Source organism: Scyliorhinus canicula, chromosome 7, assembly GCF_902713615.1.
Source record: "Scyliorhinus canicula chromosome 7, sScyCan1.1, whole genome shotgun sequence".
Classification (NCBI taxonomy): Eukaryota; Metazoa; Chordata; class Chondrichthyes; order Carcharhiniformes; family Scyliorhinidae; genus Scyliorhinus; species Scyliorhinus canicula.
The window spans coordinates 39,953,484-39,980,809 of record NC_052152.1 but is presented as its reverse complement, the minus strand read 5'-3'; the positions used below and the strand labels follow the sequence as shown (position 1 = coordinate 39,980,809).

General features: G+C 45.3%; 1 protein-coding gene across 6 annotated transcripts in view; it reads right to left on the bottom strand.

The window, feature by feature from the left end:
* Positions 1-27,326, bottom strand: part of LOC119968889 (E3 ubiquitin-protein ligase DZIP3-like) — a 202,033-nt gene that overhangs the window by 26,552 nt on the left and 148,155 nt on the right. For all 6 annotated transcript variants that reach the window (XR_005461261.1, XR_005461262.1, XM_038801830.1 and 3 more), the window contains 6 exons: positions 26,241-26,380; positions 18,928-18,996; positions 12,684-12,780; positions 6,444-6,547; positions 3,898-3,988; positions 1,393-1,500 (listed from right to left, as the gene is read on the bottom strand). Coding sequence is in view for 4 of the 6 variants with exons in the window: in XM_038801830.1 (XP_038657758.1) it covers positions 1,393-1,500; positions 3,898-3,988; positions 6,444-6,547; positions 12,684-12,780; positions 18,928-18,996; positions 26,241-26,380 (609 nt within the window). In the remaining 2 variants the exon portion in view is untranslated. The remainder of the gene's footprint in view (positions 1-1,392; positions 1,501-3,897; positions 3,989-6,443; positions 6,548-12,683; positions 12,781-18,927; positions 18,997-26,240; positions 26,381-27,326) is intronic.

Genomic DNA, 27,326 nt, shown 5'->3' with positions numbered 1-27,326 from the left:
CAGTCACTGTCTCATATAATGAATTAACCATTGTATTCCAGTGTATTTAGCACTAAGAACGTATTGTTCTGTCTAATCAACTAATCAGTTCTAGTAAGGTATCTGCCAAGCTGTGAAACATAGCAAAGTGTGAGAAACATATCCAGCAATTTTCCTAAGACTGCACACGCAGACGCTAAGCTAGTTTTGATAGGCACCAGTCAATCTTAAGTAATGTCCAATGCTTGATGAACAAATCATCTTCTAACTAACAGACATTCATTTGAACAAACCAGGAGGTCTCAGTTGAGAATTAGAAGCTAATGAAAGTAAATGAGGGGCTAAACCAGAAATAAGAATTCCCTTAAAAATAGAACCTCGTGATTGAGGTCTTTGTTCCTGAATTCTTGAATCATCTATCTGTTTGTTTGCGTTAAAGTGATTTCCTGTTGTGCTTTATGCTTTTTTTGCCATGTGCTTGACTTTTTAATGTATTGTTTGATATTTTGTTTCTCAGTTTTTATTCCGTTCTTATTCAAGTGTATCAAGTGAGTAATTAACAATAATAAAGTCGTATTTTTGACACCTCCCACCAACTGGATTACCGATTCTTATTAGAAGGTAAAATAAGAGTCCCTACAGAGGTGAACTTCCAGGTAGTGGTGTTCTCATATATCTGCTGTCCTTGTCCTTCCAGATGGTACTGGTCATGAGTTTGAAAGGTGCTTTCTAAGGTAGAGGTTGCAGGTTTGGAAGGTGCAGTTGGTGAGTTCCTGCAGGGCATCTTGTAGATAGTACAGACTATTGCCATTATGCACGGTGGTAGAGGGAGTGCATGTTTTAGAGGGTGCTACTCAAGTGGGCTGCTTCATCTGGATGATGTTCAGCTTCTTGAGTGTTGTTGGAGCTGCACTCTGAGGCAAGTGGGGAGGATTCCATCACACTCTTAACTTGCGCCTTGTTGTTGTGGTGGACAGGCTTTGGGGAGGTGAGGTGCTCTCCGCAGGATTCCTGGCCTTTGACCTGCTCTTCTAGCCCACAGTAATGATATGGCTAGTCCAGTTCAGGTTCTGGTCAATGGTAACTCCCAGGATGTTGATCGTGAGGGATTCAGTGATGGTGATGCCACTGAATGTCAAGGGATGATGGTTTGATTCTCTCTTATTGGAGATGGCCGCTCCCTGGCACTTGTGTGCCTATTTGTATGACTATTATTTCTTCCGTTTCTTAAGAGCTAAATAGAAACTCCAACACATTTTTCCATGTCTCTTGTCCATGTTTTCTTGTTTTCATGGTTCCCACTACCACAAATTGAACTTGTCGTCTATTTCTAATTTGTTTCCATCATAACTGCAATTAAATTAAGTATCCACTTATCCAGATTCTACTACGCAGAGAAAACAAACTACTTACCAGAACCCGTAAAGCAAGCTGGGTTGGTGGTTCAGGATTGCTGAGCGCAGGAAGATTTCTCAGTTTAGCTCCATTTTTGATCAGATAGATATGCTTATTGAAGTTTGTCTTAATGGTGAAAGGAAATCAGTTAACAATCACTTTGTATCATTTTCTCCTTTTGAAACTAACTTGCTTCAAATTCCAAATCATCATGAGTAGTATCTGCACTGTTTAGTGTGTACTTAGTCTTAACAGTCCAGAAAGGTTTCAAATTGAATCCTGGTTTGTACTGAGTTAACCATCTGATCCCCGTTCATGTTAGTGAGAGGAATACCAGCATTAATTATATTTTACTGAAGATAGGAATAATAAAAATAAGCCAGGTTGGAAGGGGATTGGACTAGTTCTATGAAGTAAATATGGATTGAGTATTGCCAATGCGTAAGATATAAGAAATAGAAGCAGGAAGTGCAGGCTTCATGGCCCCTTCAGCCTGCTCTGTCTTTCAATAAGTTCATGGATCTTCCACCACAAAATCACATTTCCAACTTATTCTCATATTCTTCGATTTCCACGTGTCCAAAAATCTATCAATCTCACACTTGAAAATATGAACTGACAGAGCATCCACAGTCCTCTGGGATAGAGAATTCCAAAGATTCACAAACCTCTCAAGTGAAGAAATTTCTATTCAACCGTCTGAAATGGACAACTCATAGTTCTATACTCTCTAGCCATGGCAACTAGCCTCTTAGCATCTATCTGGTTACGCCTAAGAATTATATACATTTCAATGAGATCAGCACGGCAGCACAAGTGGATAGCACTGTGGCTTCACAGCGCCAGGGTCCCAGGTTCAATTCCCCGCTAGGTCACTGTCTGTGCGGAGTCTGTACGTTCTCCGTGTGGCTGTGTGGGTTTCCTCCGGGTGCTCCGGTTTCCTCCCACAGTCCAAAGACCGCAGGTTAGGTGGATTGGCCATGCTAAATTGCCCATGCTAAATTGCCTTTAGTGTCCAAAAAGGTTCGGAGGGGTTATTAGGTTATGGGGATAGGGGTGGAAGTGACGGCTTAAGTGGGTTGGTGCAGACTCGATGGGCTGAATGGCCTGTTTCTGCACTGTATGTTCTATGTTCTATCATATTCTTTTTTTAAAAAACAAACTTGACTCTGCAGGCCCATTCTACTGACTATCTTCTCAGAGAACAACCTCTCATTCCAAGAAATCAATCTCGTGATTCATTGCATTCACTATAAGGCTATTGTTCCTTAGGTAACAAGACCAAAACTGTACAGGGTATTTCAGGCATGGTCTCACCAAAGATATAATTGCAACAATTCCTTACTCTTACATTCGGACTTCCTTGCAATATAAGCTAGCATGGAATTCACTTTCCTAATTGCTTGCTGTACCTACAATGATTACTTAAGTGCACAATTTAGTTACATCATAATTTCCATCATATCCCTTTGTTAAATGCTTTAAAGGACTTGCTAGATACTATTGCGTTCTCCTTGGAACTATGTTATTTGGTATGTATGCTAAGTATCAAAAGACAAAAAAAGACAACAAAATAGCTGGTGTTCATACTCTGTCAGGTTTGGAAAATTGTTTGATAATTTATTTACATGCGTAATAGCAAGGAACTGCTTTGATCGGAGGTCTTCAAATGAAGCCAACTTGGCTTCAAAGCAAGCCACAAATATATCTGAATAGCAGTCTTCACAGAATCACAGAACAAGACTATTCATCCCATTGTTCCGAAGCCGGCTCTTTGAAAGAGCTATTCAATTAGTCCCCTGTTCTCTCCTCATAGCCCTGCAATATTTTATTTTATAAATATCAATTCTCCCACTGCACATCTACGTTGCAGCAACAGGAGAGGCTTTGTGGAGTGAAAATGCCCAGATTATATTCCTCAAAGACTCAGCTAAAAGATTCTGAAAGCAGAGAGAAGTTTAGCTTTTGGAATGAACTGAATATGACAGGCAACTAAGGTGATCAAAAGTAATATGTGTAGCCAGCCGGATTCAAGACAAAAAACAGAGTCGGGATAAAGGGAACGTATGCAGAATGCCAGAAAGTGTCAAGTGGGATCTCACAAGGATCACTGTTGTGACCACTATTGCTCCCAATTTATATTAACAATTTAAACTTTGGAATCAAAAGCACAACTTCCAAATTTACAGATGACACTGAATTGGTAGGGACAGTCAATACGGAGGAGGACTGCAGTAAATGACAAAAAAACATGAATAAATTTGTAGAATGGGCATATAATTGGCAAACGTATTTCAATTCAGGTAAATTAAGAGATATGGGTCTGCCAATGGATCCTACTATTTACTTAACTTGAAACTGCAGGAAAATAAGTTTAAAAAAAACAAGGATGACATTTGTAGGTATATTTCAATGGCAGTTTGACTAGACTCAAGCTATTAATTTAGTTCAGATTTATTTTCAAAATTATAATACTTTCCTCAGAGGAAAGAAAGGGATGGTAAAATTTAGACACGTACATACCTTAGTGTATTCAATTTTGCTTCTGAGATCAGCAGCAACAGCTTCCCACTTGTTTATAGCAGCCTGTATCTGTGATGGGTCAGCAATCTGCCTGCAATTTTAGAACACATGTGCCTATTTTTCATATTGCTGACAATACAAGCAAACTTTGAGAAGGACATAAGTCTGCCGAAACATACAGATGGGTTAAGTGAGTGGACAGAAAGGTGGCAGAGGTATAATATGGAGGAATGTGCAGCTATTCACTTTTGTCAGAAGAATAGAAAATCAGAATAACTTAAATGTTGAGAAACTATTAAATGGTATTCAGAAGAATTTTGGTGTCCTTGTGCAAGAAATACAGAAAGATTTTGTTTATAAATTTAGGGTGCCCAATTCATTTTTTTCAAATTTAGGGGGGCAATTTAGTGTGGCCAATCCACCTACCCGGCACATCTTTGGGTTGTGGGGGCGAAAACCAAGCAAACACATGGAGAATGTGCAAACTTCACACGGCCAGTGACCCACAGCCGGGATCGAACCTGGGACCTCGATGCCATAAGGCACCATTGCGCAACTGTGCTGCCCCAGAAATACAGAAATGATCAGCAAGCAATGAAGGAAAATAGTATGTTGACCTTTATTGCAAAGGGATTAGATAAAAAAGTAAAGACATCTTGCTACAATTGCACTGGACTTGAGTACTGTGTACTATTTTGGTCTGTGTACTCAAGTAAGGATATAATAATAATCTTTATTGTCACAAGAAGGCTTACATTAACCCTGCAATGAAGTTACTGTGGAAGCCCCTAGTTGCCACATTCCAGCGCCTGTTCAGGTGCACAGAGGGAGAACTCAGAATGTCTTAAATTACCTAACAGCTCGTCTTTTGGGACTTGTGGCAGGAAACCGGAGCGCCCGAAGAAAACCCATGCAGATACAGGGAGAACGTGCAGACTCCACACAGACAGTGACCCAAACCGGGAATCGAACCTGGGAACCTGGAGCTGTGAAGCAACAGTGCTATCCAGTGCTGCCCACGGGGGTGCAACTAGATTGATTCCTGGGATGAGAGGAGAGATTGTGAAGAGTGGGCTTATACTCGAAAGAGTTTTAAAGGATGAAAGGTGGTCTCAATGAAAATACAAGATTCTGAGAAAGCTTGACAGAGTAGATGATTGGAGGTTGCTTTCCATGGCTGGAGAGTCTAGTGGCTTGATCGTCCCAAAAGGGAACAATGTTCCCGAGCGAGCGTGTTTAGCCACGTGTTTTCCGGCACTTGCAATGCCGAGAAACACATGGCTATTTAATGCAACTCACTTTGAACAAGGGGCCTGAATGGGGAACGCGCGCCGAGGACACACATAGCACCGTTTTTTACAATGGGGAGCTCTGCTCGCCTGAATTCCCCACTGTAGTGAGAGAAATGGCGATCTCCGAGGCCCACGAAAAAAATCCCTGACCTCTCCCTAGCCGAACGCAACATGGGGACGTGCCAGGCTGGCATTGTTTGCAAGCGATTGGGCCGGGGTTGCCTGGCTCACCCCCCCCAGATCATGCCGGGCAACCCCGGCCCAATCGCTTGCAAACAATGCCAGCTGGCACCTCTGAGACCCCGCCCAAGAGTGCCGTTCCGTTTGTGGGGACCTGTACCAAACGGCACTTGCCCGAGGTGAAGGGATTGAATTCCAAAGCCTCAGGTACTTTTGGAATTTGCACAATAGACTAAGGCTTACTGCCTTGCTCTAATATGCAGATTTGTCAAAAACTGATCCTGTCCATTGTGGGCGAGATTCCCCTTGTAATGTCTCGCGAAATTGCATTGAATCTCATGAGGCATTGCGTGCCAGGTGGATCCCGGGAGCAGCGTGGCCGGAGGATCACGCCCTAGAATGCTGGGGCAGTTCCAGAAGGGGCTGGCCGATTCAAACTGAGATAAAAATAAATTTCTTCACTCAGATGATTGTGAATCTTTGAAATTTGCTATTGCAGACAGATTTCAATGCTCAGTCATTTGAGTTTAACCAGGGCTAAGATCAGTAGATTTTTGGGTGCTAAGGGTGAGCAGGTGGGGAAGTGCAAGTTGAGGATCAGCCAAGATTATATTAAACGGCAGATCAGGTTCAAGTGGCCCTATGAATTACTCCTGTTCCTAGTTCATATGTTTTTACACAATATGCATCAGAAGTGCACTGAAAGGCATTTTGTAAAGGCAGAAAAAGAGCTGTTTGGGGTCCATGCCTGAAACTGACTTTACTTTCTGAAAATAAATAAAAATAGACATAGACCTGTATGAGGCTCCCTTTACAAACCTGGGCTGCCATGGATTGTAATAAATAAACATGGTCTTGGTGCAGTGGTCATTAATGGAACCAAAAATAAAATGCTACTTCTGAGCAACCAAAATTTAAAAAATGATTGTCAGAAATTTGGAGAGTTAAGTTTTAAACTCTTGTCTGATAAGCCTTTGGAATTTAATAATGGCACGGATTCATCTTGTTCATATATAATAAACTGCCTATAGATATGAGTCAAGTAGTAGAATTAATTAAATCAAATGAATATACCTCCTTATCTTATCCCCGAGCATGCTCAGCTGATGTTCTGTCTCCAGCAAGGCATCCTCCAGGTTCCGGAGTAAGAAATCTCTGCGCATCTCCAGCAAAAGACTCTGTCACAAAAACATAATCTCTTCAGCAAATATTCCTTCACTTCAACTTTAGTTCAAGTCTACCTTCACAAATAACATAACTATGAATCACAATTAGGCAGTGAATCAAGTGGACATTATTTGACTTGATAAATGTTAAAATAACCGAGAAAGCATTTCATGACTTCCAGTGGCGGCTATGAGATGAACGATTGCCCGTAAGGTGGCTCCCGCTTGGGGATTCAGTTTTTGGCCCTTTTTGTCTGTTTACCGGTTGTTGTTTGGGAAGGAAAGTGGTGTAATTTGAGAGTTTTGGTTCCCCCTCCGGCGTGTGATGTCTGGAGATTAAAACATGAGGAACAAGTCGAATAAGGGGTCCTAGTCTGACCTGGAAGGCATTCGTATTGCATGAGTGGAGAAAATGGCGGAGGCCCCTGTGTCGCTGTTGTCCTCTTAGTGGACAACTGAGGCGCTGGTAGAATTCCTAATGGAGGAGTTTAAGAAACCGATGATCTGTTGAAGGCGATTGAGGTGGCAGTGGTATCCATTCGGGCAACTTTGGGCAGGGTGGAACCACGGCTGGAGGTACAGGGCTCGACGACTCAGAAAGTGGAGGAGATGGTCACATAACATAGTGATAAGATTGCCTCGTTGGAGGCTTAGGTGGCGCTGTTGGTGGAGGGGCAGAAGATATTGAAGGAGATCTGCTGTGCTACATGTCGAAGCCCCTGCCCAGCATGGGAAAGATAATGAAACACCTGAGGGAACTTGGAGCCTTCTCGGGATGCAGATTAAACCTGAGCAATAGCAAATCTTCCTGGTTTGCTGGAGATGTGGGGGGACACGGAGTGTCTTTAAGACAGAGATAGATAGGTTCTTGATTAATAAGGGGATCAGGGGTTATGGGGAGAAGGCAACAGAATTCGAATGAGAAAATATCAGCCATGATTGAATGGCAGAGCAGACCTGATGGATCGAGTGGCCTAATTCTGCTCCTGATTCTTAAGGTCAAATGGGGTAGAAACAGAGCTGGGGATGCTGCCGTTCAAACTAGTCCAAACTAAGGTCAGGTACCTGGGGGATATAGAAAGCTCCTGAATGGACACGGCTCCATAAGTGGAACCTGCCCAGCCTGGTGGAGGACGTGAAGTGCGATCTACGGAGATGAGACATGCTCCCACTCTCCCTGGCGGAAAGTGTGCAGATGATAAAAATGAACGTGCTGACAAGGCGCTCTTTTTATTCAGATCACGCCCGATCTTCATCCCCAAATCCTTCTTCACCAGGGTGGATAAATCAATCGTGGCATTCGTCTGGGTGGGAAAGAACCCGAGGATACGGAAAACCGTCCTACAAAGAGGGCAACACATGGGGGGGTCTTCGTTCTGGACAGTGAACACAGAATGCGGGGGTGGTCGAGAGAGCCGGAGGCAGGATAGGTGCAGATAGAGTAGGCGCCTTGTACTAGGACATCTCGCCGGGTGCTGGCTACCGCCTCACTCCCATTCTCCCCAAACAAGTACTCGAGGAGCTGGTGGTAGAAGCCACACTCCGGACCTGGAACCAGTTCAGACACCACTCCAAATCGGGTGACATGTCTGTTGCTGCCCCTATCCGCAGGAAACACAATCTATCCCAGCGAAAATAGGTGCCACCTTCAAAACGTGGAGGATGGAGAGATACTGACAGTAACTGACATGTACGAGGACAGTAGAGTAGCGACCCTGGGAGAGCTAACAGGGAAGCTCGAGCCCCTAAAAGGGAACGAACTCTGGTACTTGCACATGTGGGACATCCTCTACAAGGAGACCATGACGTTCCCCCAGATACCCCGACACACTCTACTGGGCAGACTACTAGTGTCAGACTTGCTCGGGGACTGTAAATGTGGCGACATATAGAAGAGGCAAGGGTCCCACTGGATGAGATACAAGAAAGATGGGAGGAGGAACTGAGTATGGAGATAGTGGGAGGGCTCTGAATCGAAGCTCTGCACAGGATCAATCCACCTCATCATGTGCAAGGCTGAGCCTAATGCAGCTGACGGTGGTGCACAGGGCGCAACAAATCAGGACACGGATGAACGGGTTCTTCCTGGAGCTGGAAGATAAATATGACCGGTGTTAGGGGGGTCCGGCCAACCACACGCACATGTTCCGATCCTACCCCAAACCTATCGGGTTCTGGACTGCCATCTTTGTCCAGAGTGGTGGGGGTAAAGATGGAGCCATGCTCTTCAGTGGCAGTCTTCGGGGAATCTGAGCATTCAGCGCTCTTTGTGGGGAGAGGGGCTGATGCCCTGGCATTCGCCTCGCTTGTTGCCCGGCGAGAATTCTGCTTAGATGCAAGTTTGTAGGGCCATCTCGGGTGTAGCACTGGCTATCCAACTAAACGGGTTCCTAAAACTAAAAAAAATAAAATTCGCCATCAAGGAATCAGTGGAAGGGTTCCACCAAACGTGGAAACAATTCACCAGCCTCTTTGATGACCTGTTCATGACCAGAAACTGCGGTGAGAGGGGAAGCACCACAGCGAGGACAGGGTGAGGTTTGCACAACACACTGAGAGGCGCTTGTCCCACATGCGATGGTGCAACAATGCTGCCAGACAAGGGGCATAATCTCCGCACCACAGCTCATCTCTTAAACTGCTTCTTCGTGAGGTGCGGTACCTGTTAGGTATCAGAATTCTCAGGCTGAAAAGGGGCAGCTCGGACAATATCTATTCAATGCTGGTCTCTGCACTGTGAACAGAGCACTTATCTCTTTTGTCATATTTTTTATTTCGCTCTGTTTTTGTTTGATAACACAAAAGTTGACCATGTATAGCAAAAGGATGTAAATTATGTATAACCTCAGTTACGATTGACGCAACTGTATAATTGAATTATATGATGAGGTTTATCTGCCATAAATGAAAAACTTCAATAAAAACGTTTTAAAAAGTTATTGAAGGCCAAGGCCGATGACCTGGAGAATGGCTCCAGACGGCAGAATTTGAGGATCGTTGTGCTGCTGGAGGGCATAGAAGGTACGAGTGCCACGGATTATGTGGCAAAGATGTTTGGGAAGCTGCGGGGAAAGGGGTCTTTGCGAACTCTCCCGAAGTGGACGGGGCCCATCGGTCGTTGAGACAGAAGTCCAGGTCTGGTGAGCTGCCACGGACAATTTCAGTTCGACTCCACAAATACTTGGATAAGGAAAGTATCCTGAGCTGGGCGAAGGGCACTCGAGAATGCAGATGGGAGGGCCATCCCGTTAGAATTTATCAGGGCGTCTGGGATAACTGGCAAAAAGGCGTGCAGGGTTTAACGAGGCCAAGACGGCTCTTCACAAGAGCAAATTGTGCTTTGGAGTGGTATACTCGACTCACCATCAAGTCACGGTCAGAGACAGTGACTACTATTTTGAGAGGCCAGAGGAGGCAAATGACTTTGTAAAGAAACATGGACAGGGAGAATCGAACTAAGTTATTGGTTACGCCTCAGTGTTGGCTTTTTGATGTCTTTTGCTATTTCTCTTTTCTGAATTATTGGCTTTTTTTGTACTGTATTGTTGGAAATGTTTGGGGGAGAAGGATTGGGTGTGTGTATATGTTTTTATTCCTAGAATGTTTAATACTAACGTTGGGTTCGGGTAGGTGGGCTGTTGACTGATCCATTGTGTTATAACATTGATTTTTTTTTCTCCAGGTGGGTGTCACCATGCTGGCAGTTATGCTAGTTAACGGGAGCAAAATGAGGAGAGAGACCTATAGCTGTTAATCGGGGAGGGGGTTTGTTTCTTTTGTTTGTTAAGGTCACAAGTCTAGGTTAGTTGGGTTTTCTTTGTTTAGGCTGGGTTTTTTTAAATTGAGTTGGTTGTTTGTTTGGTGCCTGAGGGAGGAGGGGTTGGAGTATGTACTGTTTTGGGGGGGGGGGGGGGGGGGGGGGGGGGGGGGTGACAGATGATGACATTGATGGCATGGAATATGAGAGGGTTAAATGAGCCCGTTAAAAGGTCCCAGGTGGTTGCCCATCTAAAGAGTTTGAAGGCGGGTGTGGTTTTCTTGCAGGAGGTACACCTGAGAGTTTGGGATCGGACAAGGCTGCGGAAAGGGTGGGTGTGGCAAGTGTTCCACTTGAGTTTTGATGCAAGGACAAGAAGAACGCAGTGCTGATCAATAGAAGGGTGACCTTTTCAGTGGCTAATGTTTTGGTGGACTCAGGAAAGAGATACGTTATAGTGAGTGGAGTGTTGGCAGGCATTCCAGTAAATGTATATGTTCCGAACTGGGACAACACGGACTTCATTAAGAAGGTGCTGGTTGCCATCCCCGAGCTTGACTCGCATCAGTTAATTATGGGTTGTGCTAGATCCTAGGCTGGATAGGTCGAGCCCCAAATCCTTCACAATATCGGGGGTGGCAAAGGAGCTGCTAGTGTTCCTACAACAGATGGGGGGGTGGAGTACAGGGCCCCAACTGCGAGCATCCGCACCAATGTACTAAGGTCAGAGTACTTATCGGCAAAGGCAGGGATGTCCACTTTCCCTGTTACTGTTTTCTTTGGTGATTGAGCTGTTGGCCATCGCACTTAGGTCGGCAGCCAGGTAGGGGGGTATGGAGAGGGGAGGCAGGGAGCTTAGGGAGTCTCTGTTTGTGGACGATTTGTTGCTGTATGTCACGAACCCCCTAATGTGGGGAAGATAATGGAGGTGCATAGGGAGTTTGGTTCTTTCTCAGGATAGATTAAACATAGGCAACAGTGAGGAGCTTCCTGTGAACCCTTCGAGAAAGGTAGCTGATCTGAGTGGCTACCGTTTTGGCTGGCCAGGACTAGTTTTAGATGCCTGGGAATACAGGTTCCTCAAATAACACCTCACTGATGAGGGAAGCCTGGCACATCAGTGTAAATGTCAAGGCTGAAGCATTTGCAAACATCTTCAGACAGAAGGGCCAAGTGGACGATCCATCTCTGCCTCTTCCGGAGGTCCCCTTAATCACAGATGCCAGTCTTCGGCCAATTCAATTCACTCCACATGATATCAAGAAACAGCGGAAGGCACTGTGTATTGCAAAGGCTATGGATCCTGACAATACTTTGGCAACAGCATGGAAGACGTATGCTCCAGAACGAGCCTAGCCAAGTTGTTCCATTATGGTTATAACCGCCCAACAATGCGGAAAATTGACCCGGTATGTCCTGTATACAAAAAGCTGGAGAAATCCAACAAGGCCAGTCCCATCAGAATACTCTTGCTCATCAGCAAAGTGATGTAAAAGGTGGTTGATCGTGCTATTAAGTTGCACTTACTGAGCAATAACCTGCTCATTGACGCTCAGTTTGCGTTTTGCCACAGCCACCCAACTCCTAACTTCATTACATCCTTAGACCAAACATGGATAAAAGGCTGAACTCAAGGGATGAGGCAAGAGTGACTGCCCTTGACATCAAGGCAGCATCTCACCGAGTGTGGCATAGCCGCCACCAGCAGCATTGTCAATGTATTTCTGACCGGTGATTAAGTCAGGAAGGAGCTAGACCCCTGTGATTGGCCCAGCAGAGTGATTGACGTGCAAATTCTGGAAGGGATTTCAAAGTAGTTCTGTCTCCGATAGTGACTCACTCATCTTTTAGGGGCCCTCTGTCATTTATCAATGCTCATTCACTGCCACTGGGTCAAACCCTAGAAATCCCCTCCCAACAGCTTTAGACTACATGGACTGCAGCAATTCAAGATGGCAGCTCACCATACCTTTCTCAAGAGCAATTAGTGAAGGCAATAAATGCTGGCCTAGCCAGCGATGTCCATGTTATGTGAAGGAATAGAAATCATGATACATTTTCTCAAATGTATTACATTATTCTGTAAAAGATAAGTTTTCTTGTATGTAACAGAAAGCTGAAGGTAAGCTGCCCATAAACATAACTTACTGATAGAATAACTATATGTTGTTTGTAATATTCAATAAATTCAGAAGCAAACTACCACACCAACCACAACATCAATACTAGATTGAAGAAATGGAAACAAAAGTTGATACTACATCATCTGGTCATCTGTTGACATACTTGACTTAAGCTCAAATGGAGACAGATGCAGCACTAAAAATTTAATATCGAAGTTTCACTAAGTATCCATCAACAAATCTGTGCAAGTTTGACTAGACTGCTCACCTCCTGACTGATTGCTTTCCTTATACTCTCCATTTCATTTTGTTGTGCAATTGTAAACTCTTCCTCCAGCTGTAGCTTTTCATGGCACCATTGTTCTCTGTGAAAATGTCAAGAGTACATAAAACATTGTACGCTGCAAAGTTATAAATGGATTCTTGTCCCAAATTAAATGTAGGTAACTCAGATACTGCACTTGTCAAAGGCAGATGTCACAATGGGTGTGACAGGTTAAACAGTTCTAATAGACCAGGTTTTAAATTGAAGTTTCATCCATATCAGCAACTTAATTTACACAGAACCAGACAGATATGAAGCTGCATGCACTCCACATAAAATATTAGTCTAAAGTGACATATTTTCGATCATCCTTGATATATACTATTCTAAAATAAAGTGACGTAACAATGTTTTACTAGTACACAATTTATGTTTTTCCCTAACAGTTATCTGGTAGCAAATGTACACTAGCACATACAATCACCTTCGTTGATAATCTTTGAAAAATCAGAGAGTCAGACTTTTAAATGGAGCTTGAAAGCTATGCGGCTGGATTTTCCGATTTTGGAGCTATGTCCAAAGTATCCGTGGAGTTTTACATGGGAAAAATTGGCGAGGCCCCAGCACTGATCCTCCAACCGGTGAGGGGCTAGTAGCCGCGCCATGTAAAACGCATGGCCATCCCGATATAAATGGCCGGAGAATTGCTGGGTCCATGGCCGCGTATGCCCACGGCCACAACCCCGGCAGTGGTCGTGCCGTACAATATGGCACTGGCCGTGCGCGGATCCGACCTGCCATATAGTGACCCCCTGGGCACCCCTTTGCCACCCCCCCACAGCCCTCACCGAAGTCCCCCTGCCCGGCCAACAGCATTGCTCCCGTCTGACTTTTGCTGGTGCTGGATACAGTCCTCAGCCGCTATGTCGGATTCACGACCGCTGAGACCATGGGTTAATTGCGCGGTCAGGAACTCGGCCCATCAGGGGCGGAGTATCAGGGGAAGGCCTTCAGGTAACGTCCTGAGGTAGTGTCAACGGCATGCTCCTTGATGATCCGTTTCGGAGGGGGTGGAGCTCCAAAAACAGGCGCCGCCCCGATTTCAATGTAAAAAGGGGTTCTCTGCTCGATCACCAAATACAAAATCGGCGTCGGGGAACGGAGAATCCCGCCCATGAATTTTGTACCATCATCTGCCACGGCTTTGAAATAAAAGGGTAAATTGACTGGGTGACAGGAAAATTAGGAGAACCGCAAACTAAATTCTGTGCCGAACTCTGATCTGTGCTCTGCCAAGCAAGGCTGTGTGTTGGGGCTTTGTGGTTGAAAAACAACCCAACAGTTCACGGTGGCATGGTACTACATGTTCTGATCATTCGTTACCTAAGGTTAGAAAATCTGGCCTGAACCTTAACAGTAATGGTATGTTTGAAAGTAATACTTTGTGGTACTCCTCTAATGTATGCACAACACAAATTCTTAAGAATACATTCTCCGTACTACTTAAAATATCCCATTTCCCAACTGCCATGTTGGATCTCTTTCTTAACAGTCCTTTCTAATAACGTCACTTATAGGAAGGTACCACATGTTTCAGGAAGTTCCATTCCTTTTAATACGATCTGCGATTTTGAGATTAGTCTGGCAACTTATAAAAAACTGCGTGGTTCTGACAGAAAAAACTTCTGGCTGAATACACTGCATATTTAGCTAGTAACACATGTATTTTTAATAATATTTGTGTCAATACTAGATAAATACTTCAAACAATCAGTTTCCATCTTTTTTTAGCATTGACAACATAATTGAGAGATGTGGATCAGAAATTGGCTAGTTGAAAGAAGACAGAGAGTGGTAGTTGATGGGAAATGTTCAGAATGGAGTTCAGTTACGAGTGGCGTACCACAAGGATCTGTTCTGGGGCCGTTGCTGTTTGTCATTTTTATAAATGACCTAGAGGAGGGCGCAGAAGGATGGGTGAGTAAATTTGCAGACGACACTAAAGTCGGTGGAGTTGTAGACAGTGCGGAAGGATGTTGCAGGTTACAGAGGGACATAGATAAGCTGCAGAGCTGGGCTGAGAGGTGGCAAATGGAGTTTAATGTGGAGAAGTGTGAGGTGATTCACTTTGGAAAGAATAACAGGAATGCGGAATATTTGGCTAATGGTAAAATTCTTGGTAGTGTGGATGAGCAGAGGGATCTCGGTGTCCATGTACATAGATCCCTGAAAGTTGCCACCCAGGTTGATAGGGTTGTGAAGAAGGCCTATGGTGTGTTGGCCTTTATTGGTAGAGGGATTGAGTTCCGGAGCCATGAGGTCATGATGCAGCTGTACCAAACTCTGGTACGGCCGCATTTGGAGTATTGCGTACAGTTCTGGTCGCCTCATTATAGGAAGGACGTGGAAGCTTTGGAACGGGTGCAGAGGAGATTTACCAGGATGTTGCCTGGTATGGAGGGAAAATCTTATGAGGAAAGGCTGATGGACTTGAGGTTGTTTTCGTTAGAGAGAAGAAGGTTAAGAGGTGACTTAATAGAGGCATACAAAATGATCAGAGGGTTAGATAGGGTGGACAGCGAGAGCCTTCTCCCGCGGATGGAGGTGGCTAGCACGAGGGGACATAGCCTTAAATTGAGGGGTAATAGATATAGGACAGAGGTCAGAGGTGGGTTTTTTACGCAAAGAGTGGTGAGGCCGTGGAATGCCCTACCTGCAACAGTAGTGAACTCGCCAACATTGAGGGCATTTAAAAATTTATTGGATAAGCATATGGATGATAAGGGCATAGTGTAGGTTAGATGGCCTTTAGTTTTTTTTTCCATGTCGGTGCAACATCGAGGGCCGAAGGGCCTGTACTGCGCTGTATCGTTCTATGTTCTATGTTCTAATTCACGGACATTTTTGTTACTTCTAGTTGAACTTGTCTCCTTTGGATTGGTGGTGGAGGGAATACATTTTTTGTGGAAGGGATGCCTATCAAGTGGTGTGCTTTACCCCGGATGGTATTGTTGGAGCTGCACTCATCCTGGGAAGGGGGGAATATTCCACTACACTCCTGACTTATGCCTTATAGATTGTAGGCAGACTTGGGGAGGGGGGTAATTTGCCACAAGATTACTAACCTCTGACCTGCTCTTATAGCCACATTATTCAAATGTCTAGTTCAGTTTCTGGTCAATGGTCACCCCAGGATGTTGATAATAGGGGATTCAATGATGGTATGCCATTGAATGTCTTCTGCGATTTCAACATACTGGTGTTTTCTGCAATTTCAACATAATTATCTTGCCGTTGTACTCCATGCCCCTATTAATAAGTCTGCATGTTTTATTGACCACTATTTCAACCAGCACTGCCATTTTCAACGACTAACCCACATTGACATCCGGGTTCCTCTGCTCCTGCTGCTCCTTCCCTTTATTTAATATCGCCTATGTTCTTCCTACCAAAATGTATTACCAAATTTCTCTGCATTGAACCTCATTTGCTACCTGTCCACCATTCTACCAACATGTCTATATATTTTGAAGTTCTACATTATCCTCCTCACAGTTCATAATGTTCCAAGTTTGTATCATCTGCAAATTTTGAAACGGTGTCCTATACACCAAGGTCTAGGTCATTTAGCACAGGGCTAAATCGCTGGCTTTGAAAGCAGACCAAGCAGGCCAGCAGCACGGTTCGATTCCCGTAACAGCCTCCCCGAACAGGCGCCGGAATGTGGTGACTAGGGGCTTTGCACAGTAACTTCATTTGAAGCCTACTCGTGACAATAAGCGATTTTCATTTCATTTCATCAATATATATCAGGAAGAGATAGGGTCCCTACACCAACCCCTGCAAACTTCATTACAAACACAAGAATACAAAAAATAGAAGCGGGGATAAACCAGGTCCCTCAAGCCTGTTTCCCCATTCAATATGATCATGGTTGATCTATGCCAGCCTCAACTCCTTTTCTGTGCCATTTCTCCATACCCTCTAATCCTCGATCTATCAAATATTTCTCCACCTCCACTTTAAATGATCCAGCCTCCACCACCCTCCAGGGCAGAGAATTCCAAAGATTCACCACCCTCTCATAGAATACATTTCTATGCACCTCAGTTTTAAGTTACCTGCCCTTTAACTTGAAGCTATGTCCATTTGTTCAAGACTCTCCCACTAGTGAAAACATCGCACCATCTACCCTGTCAAGCCCCCTCAGGATATTATATGTTTGAATAAGGTCACCCCTCACTCTTCTAAACTCCAAGGAATATAGACCTGGACTATTTAGTCTCAGTTGATAGGACAACCCTCTCATAGTGGGAATTAGCCTGGTGAATCTCTTTGGACTGCCTCCAATGTTACTACATCCTATTTTAGGTAAGAGGACCAAAACTGTACGGAGTATTCCTGGTGAGGCCTCCGTAAACCTTCCTCCAGTCTGAAAACATCCATTAACCAGTACTCTAGGTTTCCTGTCACTTAGTCAATTTCATATCAATGCTGCTACTGCACTTTTATTCCATGAGCTCTAACTTTGCTAACCAAGTCGGTTGTGTGGCACTGTATCCAATGCCATTTGGAAGTCGATATATATGACATCAAGAGCGTTGCCCTCATCAACTATCCATATTACTTCTTTAAAAAACTCCAGCCAGTTATTTGAAATCGAATTTCCCTTAAGAAATTCGTGCTGGCTTTTCTTACTTAACCCGTATTTATCCATGTGACTTTTAATTTTGTCCCCAATACTTGATTGTTTCTAGACGTTTCCCCATCATCTAAGTTAAACTGACTGGTCTGTAGTTGCTGGGCTTATCATTACACCCTTTTTTAAACAAGGGGGTACCATTTGCAATTCTCCAGTCCTCTAGTATCAACCGAGTCCGAGGAAGACAAACATTTTGGCCAGTGCCTCCGTAATTTCCATTCCGACTTCCCTCAGTATCCTTGGATACATCTCATCTGGTCCTTACGTCTTACCATTAAAGTACAGACAGGTCATTCAATAGCTCCTCCTCATCAATTTTAAACCTTCCAGAGTCTGAATTACCTTCTCTTTCATCTTGGCCTGGGCAGCAATCTTTTCCTTGCAAAGACAAATGCCACGTATTCATTTAGTAATGCCACGTATTCATTTAGTACCTCAGCTATGCCATCTGCCTCCATGTGCAAATTCCTTTTTGGCCCCTCATCGGCCCCACCTACTTTGGGATTTCCCTTTATGTTGGCTGGCAGTCTCTTTGAATACTCTCTCTTTTATATATTTTTTCACCTGCCCTCTCAACCTTCCATATTCAGCATGGTTCTCAGTCGTATTTCCTACCTGACTTCTATCATATGCACACTTTTTCTCCTTTATCTTAATTTCTATCTCTTATGTAATCCAGGGAACTCTGAATTTGTTTGCTCTAGCCTTTCCCTTCTGAGGGAATATAACTCAAGTGTGCCAGAATTCTCTCTGAAAATAGTCCATTGTTCAGTTACCCATTTTTTCCTATGAATATGTGTCTACAGTTTATTGGGCCCAGACCCGTTCTTACCCCATTGATCTTGGTTTTCCCGTTTAGGGATTAGGAAGGGATTTCTTCCTGGCTAAGGGCATTGCTAGTAATGATGAACAGATTATAAAAGTATTTTACACTAGTGATGATTATAAATACAAAGCATTGACTGATACAATATTTGGTTGATTCTTTTCACATTAGTTAGTCTAGAGTAGGGGTAGGTCAATTTGTGACTAGTCAGCTGCATACAACTCAGTTATGACAAAAATGTAGTTCTCGGAATCTTTTGTTTAGCTGCCCTGTCTACGTGCACAGTTTCAACATGAGCAATGGAGAATAACAAAAGACCATATCAGCCACCAGTGAACAGGCAGCCTGTCTTCCATTCTGCTCCATTTAGTCTAAATGTTTTGACTTCACTGTAATTTTACTGCAGTAAAAAACTGTCCTTGTCAGTTGCAATACTGAAGGCTTCTCTTTGAAAAATTAAGCCTTCATTCTTTTTATAATTAATGTATACATTTTTGGGGAAATTTATTTTATTTTCTCCTCAACAAACCTTCCACCATTTCCTCCACTGCTGGAATATATGCTTTTCCTTTTCTGGTTCTTGAACGTTGAAAGTTCAACCAACCTCGTTTAGAGTCTGGATTACTACATAAATTCAAACACATTTCCTTTCACTGCAGGAGAATTATCAACAATATTTAAAAATTAAAATCTTTAAAAGGTTAAAATACAGTACTTACTGTTCATTTTGCAGTTCTTTTCTTAATCTCACAATTTCCTCATTCTTGTCATTCATTGATTGTTCATATCTGAAAAAATAATAAAGTACATAAGAAATCCCCATGAGATGAGGGAGTTCCTGGATGGGTTGGAGTACTTGATGTTGCAGGAAGAGGACAGGGCAGGGTTCGAGGGGCCAGTGGGGGAGTAGGAGGTGAAGGAGACAATTGGCAGGATGCAGTCAAGGAGGGCGACGGGGCCGGATGGGTTCCCAGTGGAATATTGTAAGAATTTAAGGATGAGCTGGCACCGCTGATGGTGGGAATGTTTGAGGATGCGATAGGTGGGGGGGGGGGGGGGGGGGGGGGTCTTACAACAGACTTTGGGGCAGGCTTCGATTTCCCTACTGTTAAAGAAATAATAATAATCGCTTAATGTCGCAAGTAGGCTTCAATTAAGTTATTGTGAAAAACCCCTAGTCGCCACATTCCAGTGCCTGTTCGGGGAGGCCGGTACGGGAAGGATAAAAAGGAGAAAGACCCGTTGGGAGTGTGGGTCCTATAGGCCCATATCACTATTAAATGTAGATGCCAAGATATTGGCAAAGGTTCTGGTGACAAGGCTGGAGGGTGTCTCCTGAAGGTGATAGGAGAGGATCTGATGCGGTTTGTGAAGGGAAGGCAATTGTTTTCGAATGTGTGACGGTTGTTAAATGTGATCATGTCTCCGGCAGAGTGAAAAGAGGCGGAGATAGTGGTGGCACTGGACGCAGAAAAGTGTTTGATCGGGTGGAGTGGGGTTATTTGATGGCAGTATTGGAAAGATTTAGAATCTGGCTGAGGTTCGCGGTATGAGTATGGTTGTATAAGGAGCCGATGACGAGTGTTCACATCAATGATATGAATTTGTTGTACTTTGCGCTGCACTGGGGTACGAGGCAGGGTATCCTATGTCCCCCGTGTTGTTTGCACTGGCTGTAGAGCCTTTGGCCATTGCGCTAAGGAGCTTGGGAGGGTTTGTGTAGGGGGTCGGGGTTGCGAGCGCTGGCAACGACGTTGCTCCCGATGGCACCGGCTAAGTATTTGGTGAGTCCGGTGGCGGCAGCTACTTTGAAGATCTGGATGCAGTTCAGGCAACATTTTAAGTTGGGGGGGCCACGTCAGGGGCACTGCCAATTAATTGGAATCATGAGTTTGAGGCAAGGAGGATTATTGCGAGGTTTCAAAGATGGAATGAGGGGGGATTAAGGAAATAAAGAATCTGTTTCTTGGGTGACTATTTGTGAGCATGGAGGAGTTGGGAGAGAAGTACGGATTGGCGCAGGGAGAAGGGTTTAGATACCTGCAGGTCCGAGATTCCGAAAGGAAGGTCTTCTCGATGTTCCCAATAGCTCTGGCTTCCTCGGTTTTGGAGGCGGTACTGTTAGCGGGTGGGTTGGAGAAAGGGGTTGTGGCGGTGATCTACAGGATGATTCTGGAGGAGGATAGGGTAGCCACAAAGGGGGTTAAGCTGAAGTGGGAAGAGCTGGGGGGCGGGGCATGATGGAAGAGGAACTGTGATGTGAGGTGCTGCGAGGGGTGAACACCTCAACCTCTTGCGTGGGTTGGGACTGAAACAATTGAAGGTTGTGTATAGGATGCACTTCACAAAATCAAAGATTAATCATGGAATTTACAGTGCAGAGGGAGGCCATTCAGCCCATCAAGTCTGCACCGGCTCTTGGAAAGAACACCCTACCCAAGGTCAACATCTCCCCCTATCCCTATAACCCAGTAACCCCACCCAACACTAAGGGCAATTGTGGACACTAAGGGTAATTTATCATGGCCAATCCACCTAACCAGCACATCTTTGGACTGAGGGAGGAAACCGGAGCACCCGGAGGAAACCAACGCACACACGGAGAGGATGTGCAGACTCCGCACAGACAGTGACCCAAGCCGGAATCGAACCTAGGACCCTGGAGCTGTGAAGCAATTGTTCTATCCACAATGCTACCGTGCTGCCCTTAGCAGGTTGTTTGCGGGAATTGAGGACGTCTGTGAGGCATGTGGGAAGGGTCCCGCAAATCATGTGCACACGTTTTGGTCTTGCCCGAAGCTGGAGAGGTATTGGAGAGGTATTTAACACTATCTCGGGGTTTTTACATATGCATGTGGAGCCTGGTCCCTTGGAAAACATTTTTGGAGTTTTGGACTATCTCAAGTTGCAGGCGGATGCGGGGGCCGACGTTTTAGCTTTTGCCTTGCTGATCGCTCGTAGACGGGTCTTGGGGTGGTGGTCAGCTTCTTCGGCCTGTGCCACGGCATGACGGGGGAACCTATGGAGTTTTTGACCCTGGAGAAGGTGAAGTTTGAGTTGAGAGGGTGAAGGAGGGATTCTACAATTCTTGAGGTTTGTTTATTATGTACTTTCGGGGGTTGGTTGCTGTTGAATGCTAAGAAAAGGTGGATAAGATTGGGGGGGGGAAATTAAATATATATTAAGAAAGAAAGAAATGGTAAAAGACAGTCAAAATGAAATGGGATAAAAACAAATGGGTCGAGGTGGGGTAGAGCTGATCATTTGAAGTTGTTGAATTCAATGTTCAGGCCGCAAGGTTGTAGTGTGCCTAACCGGAAGATGAGATGTTGTTCCTCTCATCTTCCAGTTAGGCACACTACAGGCTTTCCTTCACCTTTCTCCTCTTTGCTTCCCCCTCCACCTCCCCCCACATCTACAGTTCATCCTCTGTTAGTTTCCCTGCTGTTTGACCGTTCATATCTTTTGTTCTCTCTGAGGACTGCCATTAGCACTCTTTCCCCGTAGTTTCTGTGGCCATTACCACCCAGTTTCCCTGGGTTTCTGTGGCTGTGACTCATCTTTCATTCTCACTCCACGGTATAAATATTTCCCACTTTCTGTGTCTGTTAGCTTTGACAAGGAGTCATCGGACTCAAAACGTTAGCACTTTTCTCTCCCTACAGCTGCTGCCAGACCTGCTGAGATTTTCCAGCACTTTCTCTTTCGAGCAGATCTTGAGGTTGGCCAGGCAGATGAGGCGCTGCACCTAGGAGGGCGGTGAAATCCGCGTGTATCAAGACCTGGGTGCAGAGCTGGCCAAGAGGAGAGTGAGCTTTAATAAGGTCAAGGCGGCCCTCTTCAAGAAAGGAGTGAAGTTCAGGATGCCGTACCCAGCACGTTTGTGGATGACCTATGAAGGCCGGGAACCGTACTTCGGGAACGGAGGAGGCAATGGAGTTTGTCAGAGACAATGGGCTGGCAGGAGGAGGACATTGAACTTTGGCGGAGATGCTTTTGCGCTGTGTTTCTGGGGTTGGGTTGAACCATTGTTATACTGCGTTTGGGGCCATTGTTTTGCTCTGGGTTTGTTTCTGTTCTTTGGTGGGGGTTGGGGGGGGTTGTTCTCTTCAACTGGGCTGGGGGTGGGGTTCTTTTGTTTGCACTAGCAGGATAGTTGAGCGGGGGGGGGGAATCAGTAGGATGCTAGGTGCTATGGCGGGGCTACTAGGCTAGGTGGGTGGGCTAGTTCACAAGAGTGCAGTGGGGATGAGCAGGTGGTTAGTGGGGGGATGGGGATCAAGGTTATTGTTCTGGGGTTTGGCGGGGGGGGGGGGGGGGGGTGAGGTGATGAACTGCTGACTGAGGAAGGGCTTCTAAAAAGTGGTAGGAGGAGGATCAGTGACAGTGGGTGCCCGAGGAGACGCGGGTTGCAGGCTGACCCAAGAGGGGCTATGTATGGCTGATCGGCAGCTGGGGGGGGGGGCAGGGTGTCCCCAACCAGGCTGATCACGTGGAACTTTCAAGGGTTGTGTGGAGGCTGGATGTGGTGTTGCTGGTGGATGAGGTGGTGTGTGAGCGACCTGCCATTCGAGAGTACATGGAGCTCAACGACACGGGGAATCATGGCCGTCATGCTGTGGAAGGCACTCAAGGCGGTGGTCAGCGGCACGTTCATCTCAATTCGGGCACACAGGAAGAAGGTAGAGCGGGCGGAGAAGGCAAGGCTGGTAGATGAGATTTTGAGGGTAGACAGGAGGTATTTGGAGGCCCGGGAGGCAGGGCAGTTGAAGGAGAGGCAGAGGCTCCAGATGAAGTTCCCCACGGGCAAGGTAGTGGCACAGTTACGGGAGGGCCAAAGGGGCAGCGTACGAGTACAGGAAGAAGGCGAGAAGGATGTTTGCCCATCAGTTGAGGAAGTAAGAGGCGGCAAGGGAGATTGGCTGCGTGAGGGATAAGGGAAGGTGGTGATGGACCCAGAGGGGGTGAATGGCGTGTTTGAGGTAGTCCATCTCCCTGATATTTAATAAGGATAAGGATCCGGAGCTGTGCAAGTTGTACTGCCCGATATCATTACCGAATGTAGACGCCAAGCTGTTGCTGAAGGTGTTGGCCTCGTTAAAATGAGTTTTGTGATGGGATGCAGTTGACGGCGAACGTGAGGCGGCTGCTTAATATAATCATGGGGTGGCAGGAGGTGGAGGTAGTGCTGGCGATGGACGTGGAAAAGGCGTTTGATCTGGTGGATCGTGAGTATGTGCTGGAGGTGTTGGGGCGGTTTGAGTATGAACAGTGGTTGGAGGGTGCCTTGGTGTGGGCATCGATCTGCAATAACCATTGGTTTGCGCCGGGGTGGTGTGTGGATGCGAGGTTTCTGGGGCGGTGGCAAGCAAGGATCGAGCGATTTGAGGATCTGCTCATAGGGGCAAATTTGTGAGGTTGGAGGACCTGGAGGAAGAGTATGAGCTGCCCTGGGGAAACGGTTTTAGGTACCTGCAGGTCCGGGATTTTGTAAGGAGAGGCGCAGTCCTTTCCTGGGCTGCCGCCCCTGGGGTTGCAAAACAAGATGCTGTCGGGGGATGTATTGGGGAGGGGCAGGTGTCCGATGTCTACAAGGAGTTGATGGACTGGGAGGGAGTCTTGTGGGGGACATAAAGCGTAAGTGGGAGAAGGATCTGGGAGGGATGGTGGGGGCCAAGGCATGGGCAGAGGTCCTGTGGAGGGTGAACCCGTCCTCATCATGTGTGAGGTTATGCCTTATCCAGTTGAAAGTAATACATGGGGCGCATATGACGGTAGCAAGGATGAGTAGGTTCTTTGAGGGGGGCAGAGGATAGATGTGGCCGGTTTGCGGGGGCGGACACGAATCACATTCTCATATTCTGGGCGTGTCCAAGGTTGAAGGGGTTCTGGCAGGGGTTCCTGGACATAATGTCTGAGATGCTGGGGTTGGAGGTGGTCCTGAGTCAAGAGGTAGCGATATTTGGGATGTCGGAGGACCCGGGTGTCCAGGGGTGAGAGAGGCCGATGTTCTGGCCTTTGCCTCCCTGATAGCCCAGAGATGGATTTTGCTTGGGTGGTGGGACCTGGAGCCTCCGAAAGCAGGGGTGTGGGTGAGCGACCTGCCGAAATTCCTGAGGCTGGAAAAGGTCAGGTTCATCTTGTGGAGGGGTGTGTGTGTGTGTATATGTGTGAGTGGGTGGGGGGTTCACTTGGAGGTGGAAACCGTTTATCGATTTCTTTAAGGCGGTTTGAGGGGTCAGCGGGGGCGGGAATGGGGCAGTTAAGGGGGTTAAAATGGGGAAGGCGGGATGTGAGAACGGGTGATTTTAGAGGAGTGGGTGGGGAGTTGGTGTTGGTGGCTTACACTGTTGTTTGATTGGTCTTCTGCTTTTGGTTGTTTATACAAAAATACCTTGAATAAAATATTTTAAAGTATAATCACAATCCATTAAATGTTGTAGGTCTATATACCACACTTCTTGTTTGAAAAATCAAATGGATTAACAGCGCACTCATATGATTACTGTGAGGGAACATTTGAGGTGATGTGGTCAATAATTTGTCTGAAAAGAATATGCTGTATTGCTGCTAGTTTTCCCTACCCTGCAGTGTTATTTGTTGCAACCTTCATTTGCCTTGTCATGGTGGTGAGACACAATTCTGTGGTACAAAGAAACAGCTTCATAGCTATCGTTCAAGTCTCAGTTAAATGATTCTGAAAAAGGCTCTAAAATTTGAGAGAATTTTAATATTTGAGACAAAATAAAGTTTTGCACAAGTCAATACCTGCGTTGATTATATGTAGTGTTTTTGCTTCTGTGTAAATATGAATCTCCAAAATAAACTGTATTTATTAATTTTAACTTGAACTACACGATCTGACAGCTAAGCATTAAATTTTGTTTTTTTATTCGTTCATGGGAACTGAGTGTTGCTTGCTAGGGCAGCATTTATTGCCCATCCCGGAGGGAGTCAACCACATTGCTGTGGGTCTGGGGTCACAGGGCGGCACGCTAGCACAGTGGTTAGCACTGTTGCTTCACAGCACCGAGGACCGGAGTTTGATTCCCGGCTTGTGTCACTGTCTGTGCAAAGCCTGTACTCTCTCCCTGTATCTGTGTGGGTTTCCTACCACAAGTCCCGGAAGGCCTGCTCGTTAGGTGAATTGGACATTCTGAATTCTCCATCAGTGCACCCGAACAGGCGCGGAGTGTGACGACGAGGGGATTTTCACAGTAACTGCATTACAGTGTTAATGTAAGCCTACTTGTGACACTAATAAAGGTTATTAATTATTATTAACATGTAGGCCAGACCAGGTAAGGATGACAGATTTCCTTCCCTAAAGAAAATTAGTGAACATAGAACATAGAACATACAGTGCAGAAGGAGGCCATTCGGCTCATTGAGTCTGCACCAACCCACTTAAGCCCTCACTTCCATCTATCCCCCTAACGGTACCCAATAACCCCATCAAACCTTTTTGGACACCAAGGGCAATTTTAGCGTGGCCAATCCACCTAACCTGCACATCTTTGGACTATGGGAGGAAACCGGAGCACCCGGAGGAAACCCACGCAGACATATGGAGAACGTAGACACCGCACAGACAGTGACCCAGCAGGTAATAGAACCCAGGACCCTGGCGCTGTGAAGCCACAGTGCTAACCACTATGCTGCCGCGTTGCCCTAGTGATTAAACTTTAAATTCCAGATTTTTATTGAATTCAAATTCCACCATCTGCCCTGGTGGGATTCGAACGTTGGTCCCCACAACATTACCCTAGGTCTCTGGATTATTAGTCCAGAGACAATATTACTACACCACTGCCTCCCGAAATGTTTCACCTTTTCTTAGGGACAAGGTTATATGTTGCAACCTGGTGCAAAAGAGTAATTGTTCATTTTGTGGCATGTTATTCCTATTTACTTAAACTGCACAAGTGCTGTGACACACAAAGGGAAGGAAACTTGTCAGACAGCCCAATTTTTAACAGTGATAGTTGTTACAACCAATGCACAACTGCACTCTATTTAAATGCTATGGTACCTTTCAAACTGAGATCTTTTGACTCTAATTTGTTCTTTGACTTTCATTAACTGAATTTGATGATTTTTCTGTTCCTGGAGCAGCCTGCAAGATTCCTCCTGAAGTTGATGCCGGATGCTTACAATTTCTTGCTGTAGGCCCTTAGGGATGGAGAAAATTGTCTTTTAAATAAATGCATTAAATATAATCTGTAATGGAAATATGAATATTCTTGCAGAGACTAGGGATGAAGGTGGCTGAAGACAAAATGTCTGAAAATCAATGGTCAAAAGCTTATGTGATGGAACTAATGTAATTATGGCACTTTTTATCATACGTGGTGAATGGAAATGATTCTAGATGACATAAAACAAGTTACATGATTAGACTTCAAGTGGGACATGAGTTTTCCCTTGTTTACGTTCTATTATCACGACCGTGGATCGATACCATTCTCCTCAGACCTCATGAAAAACTTAGTTCCATAGCCATTGATTTCATCGCTCTGAGACTGAACCAGTCTGTCCTGACCCCAAGCTGAGCTTATGACCACACATCTGGATAATCATTAAGATTGCCTATTTCAACCCCTGCCTCAGCTCATCTGCTACTGAAACCCTGATCTATGTCTTTAGTTACTTGTGGAATTGACTGTTCTAACACAGTAACTTGAGTACTCCCAAAACTCTGCTGCCCATATCCTTAATCATACTGTTTCCTATGCAACTATCATCATGTGCTCGCTGACCTAAACTGGGTCCTTGTTAAGCAATATGTCCACTTTAATATTCTCATCCTTGTTATTAAATTCCTCCCTATCTCAATAATCTTCAACAGCTCCAGAACCTTCTGATATATTTGCATTTTAAAAATTCCTGATTTTAGTGACTCCGCCATTGCTGGCCATGTCTTCAGCTGGAAAGCTAAGCTCTAAATTCCCTCCATAAATCTCTCTGACCCTCTACCCAGTTTAGGTCAGCGAGCACAGGGATGAGAGGTGAATAGAACTCAGTGTGATTAGGGATATGGGCTTTCCATTTTTAAGAGACTCCTTAATACCGAACTCTACAACCAAGCATTTGGTCATCAGGCCCAAGATCTCAGTCT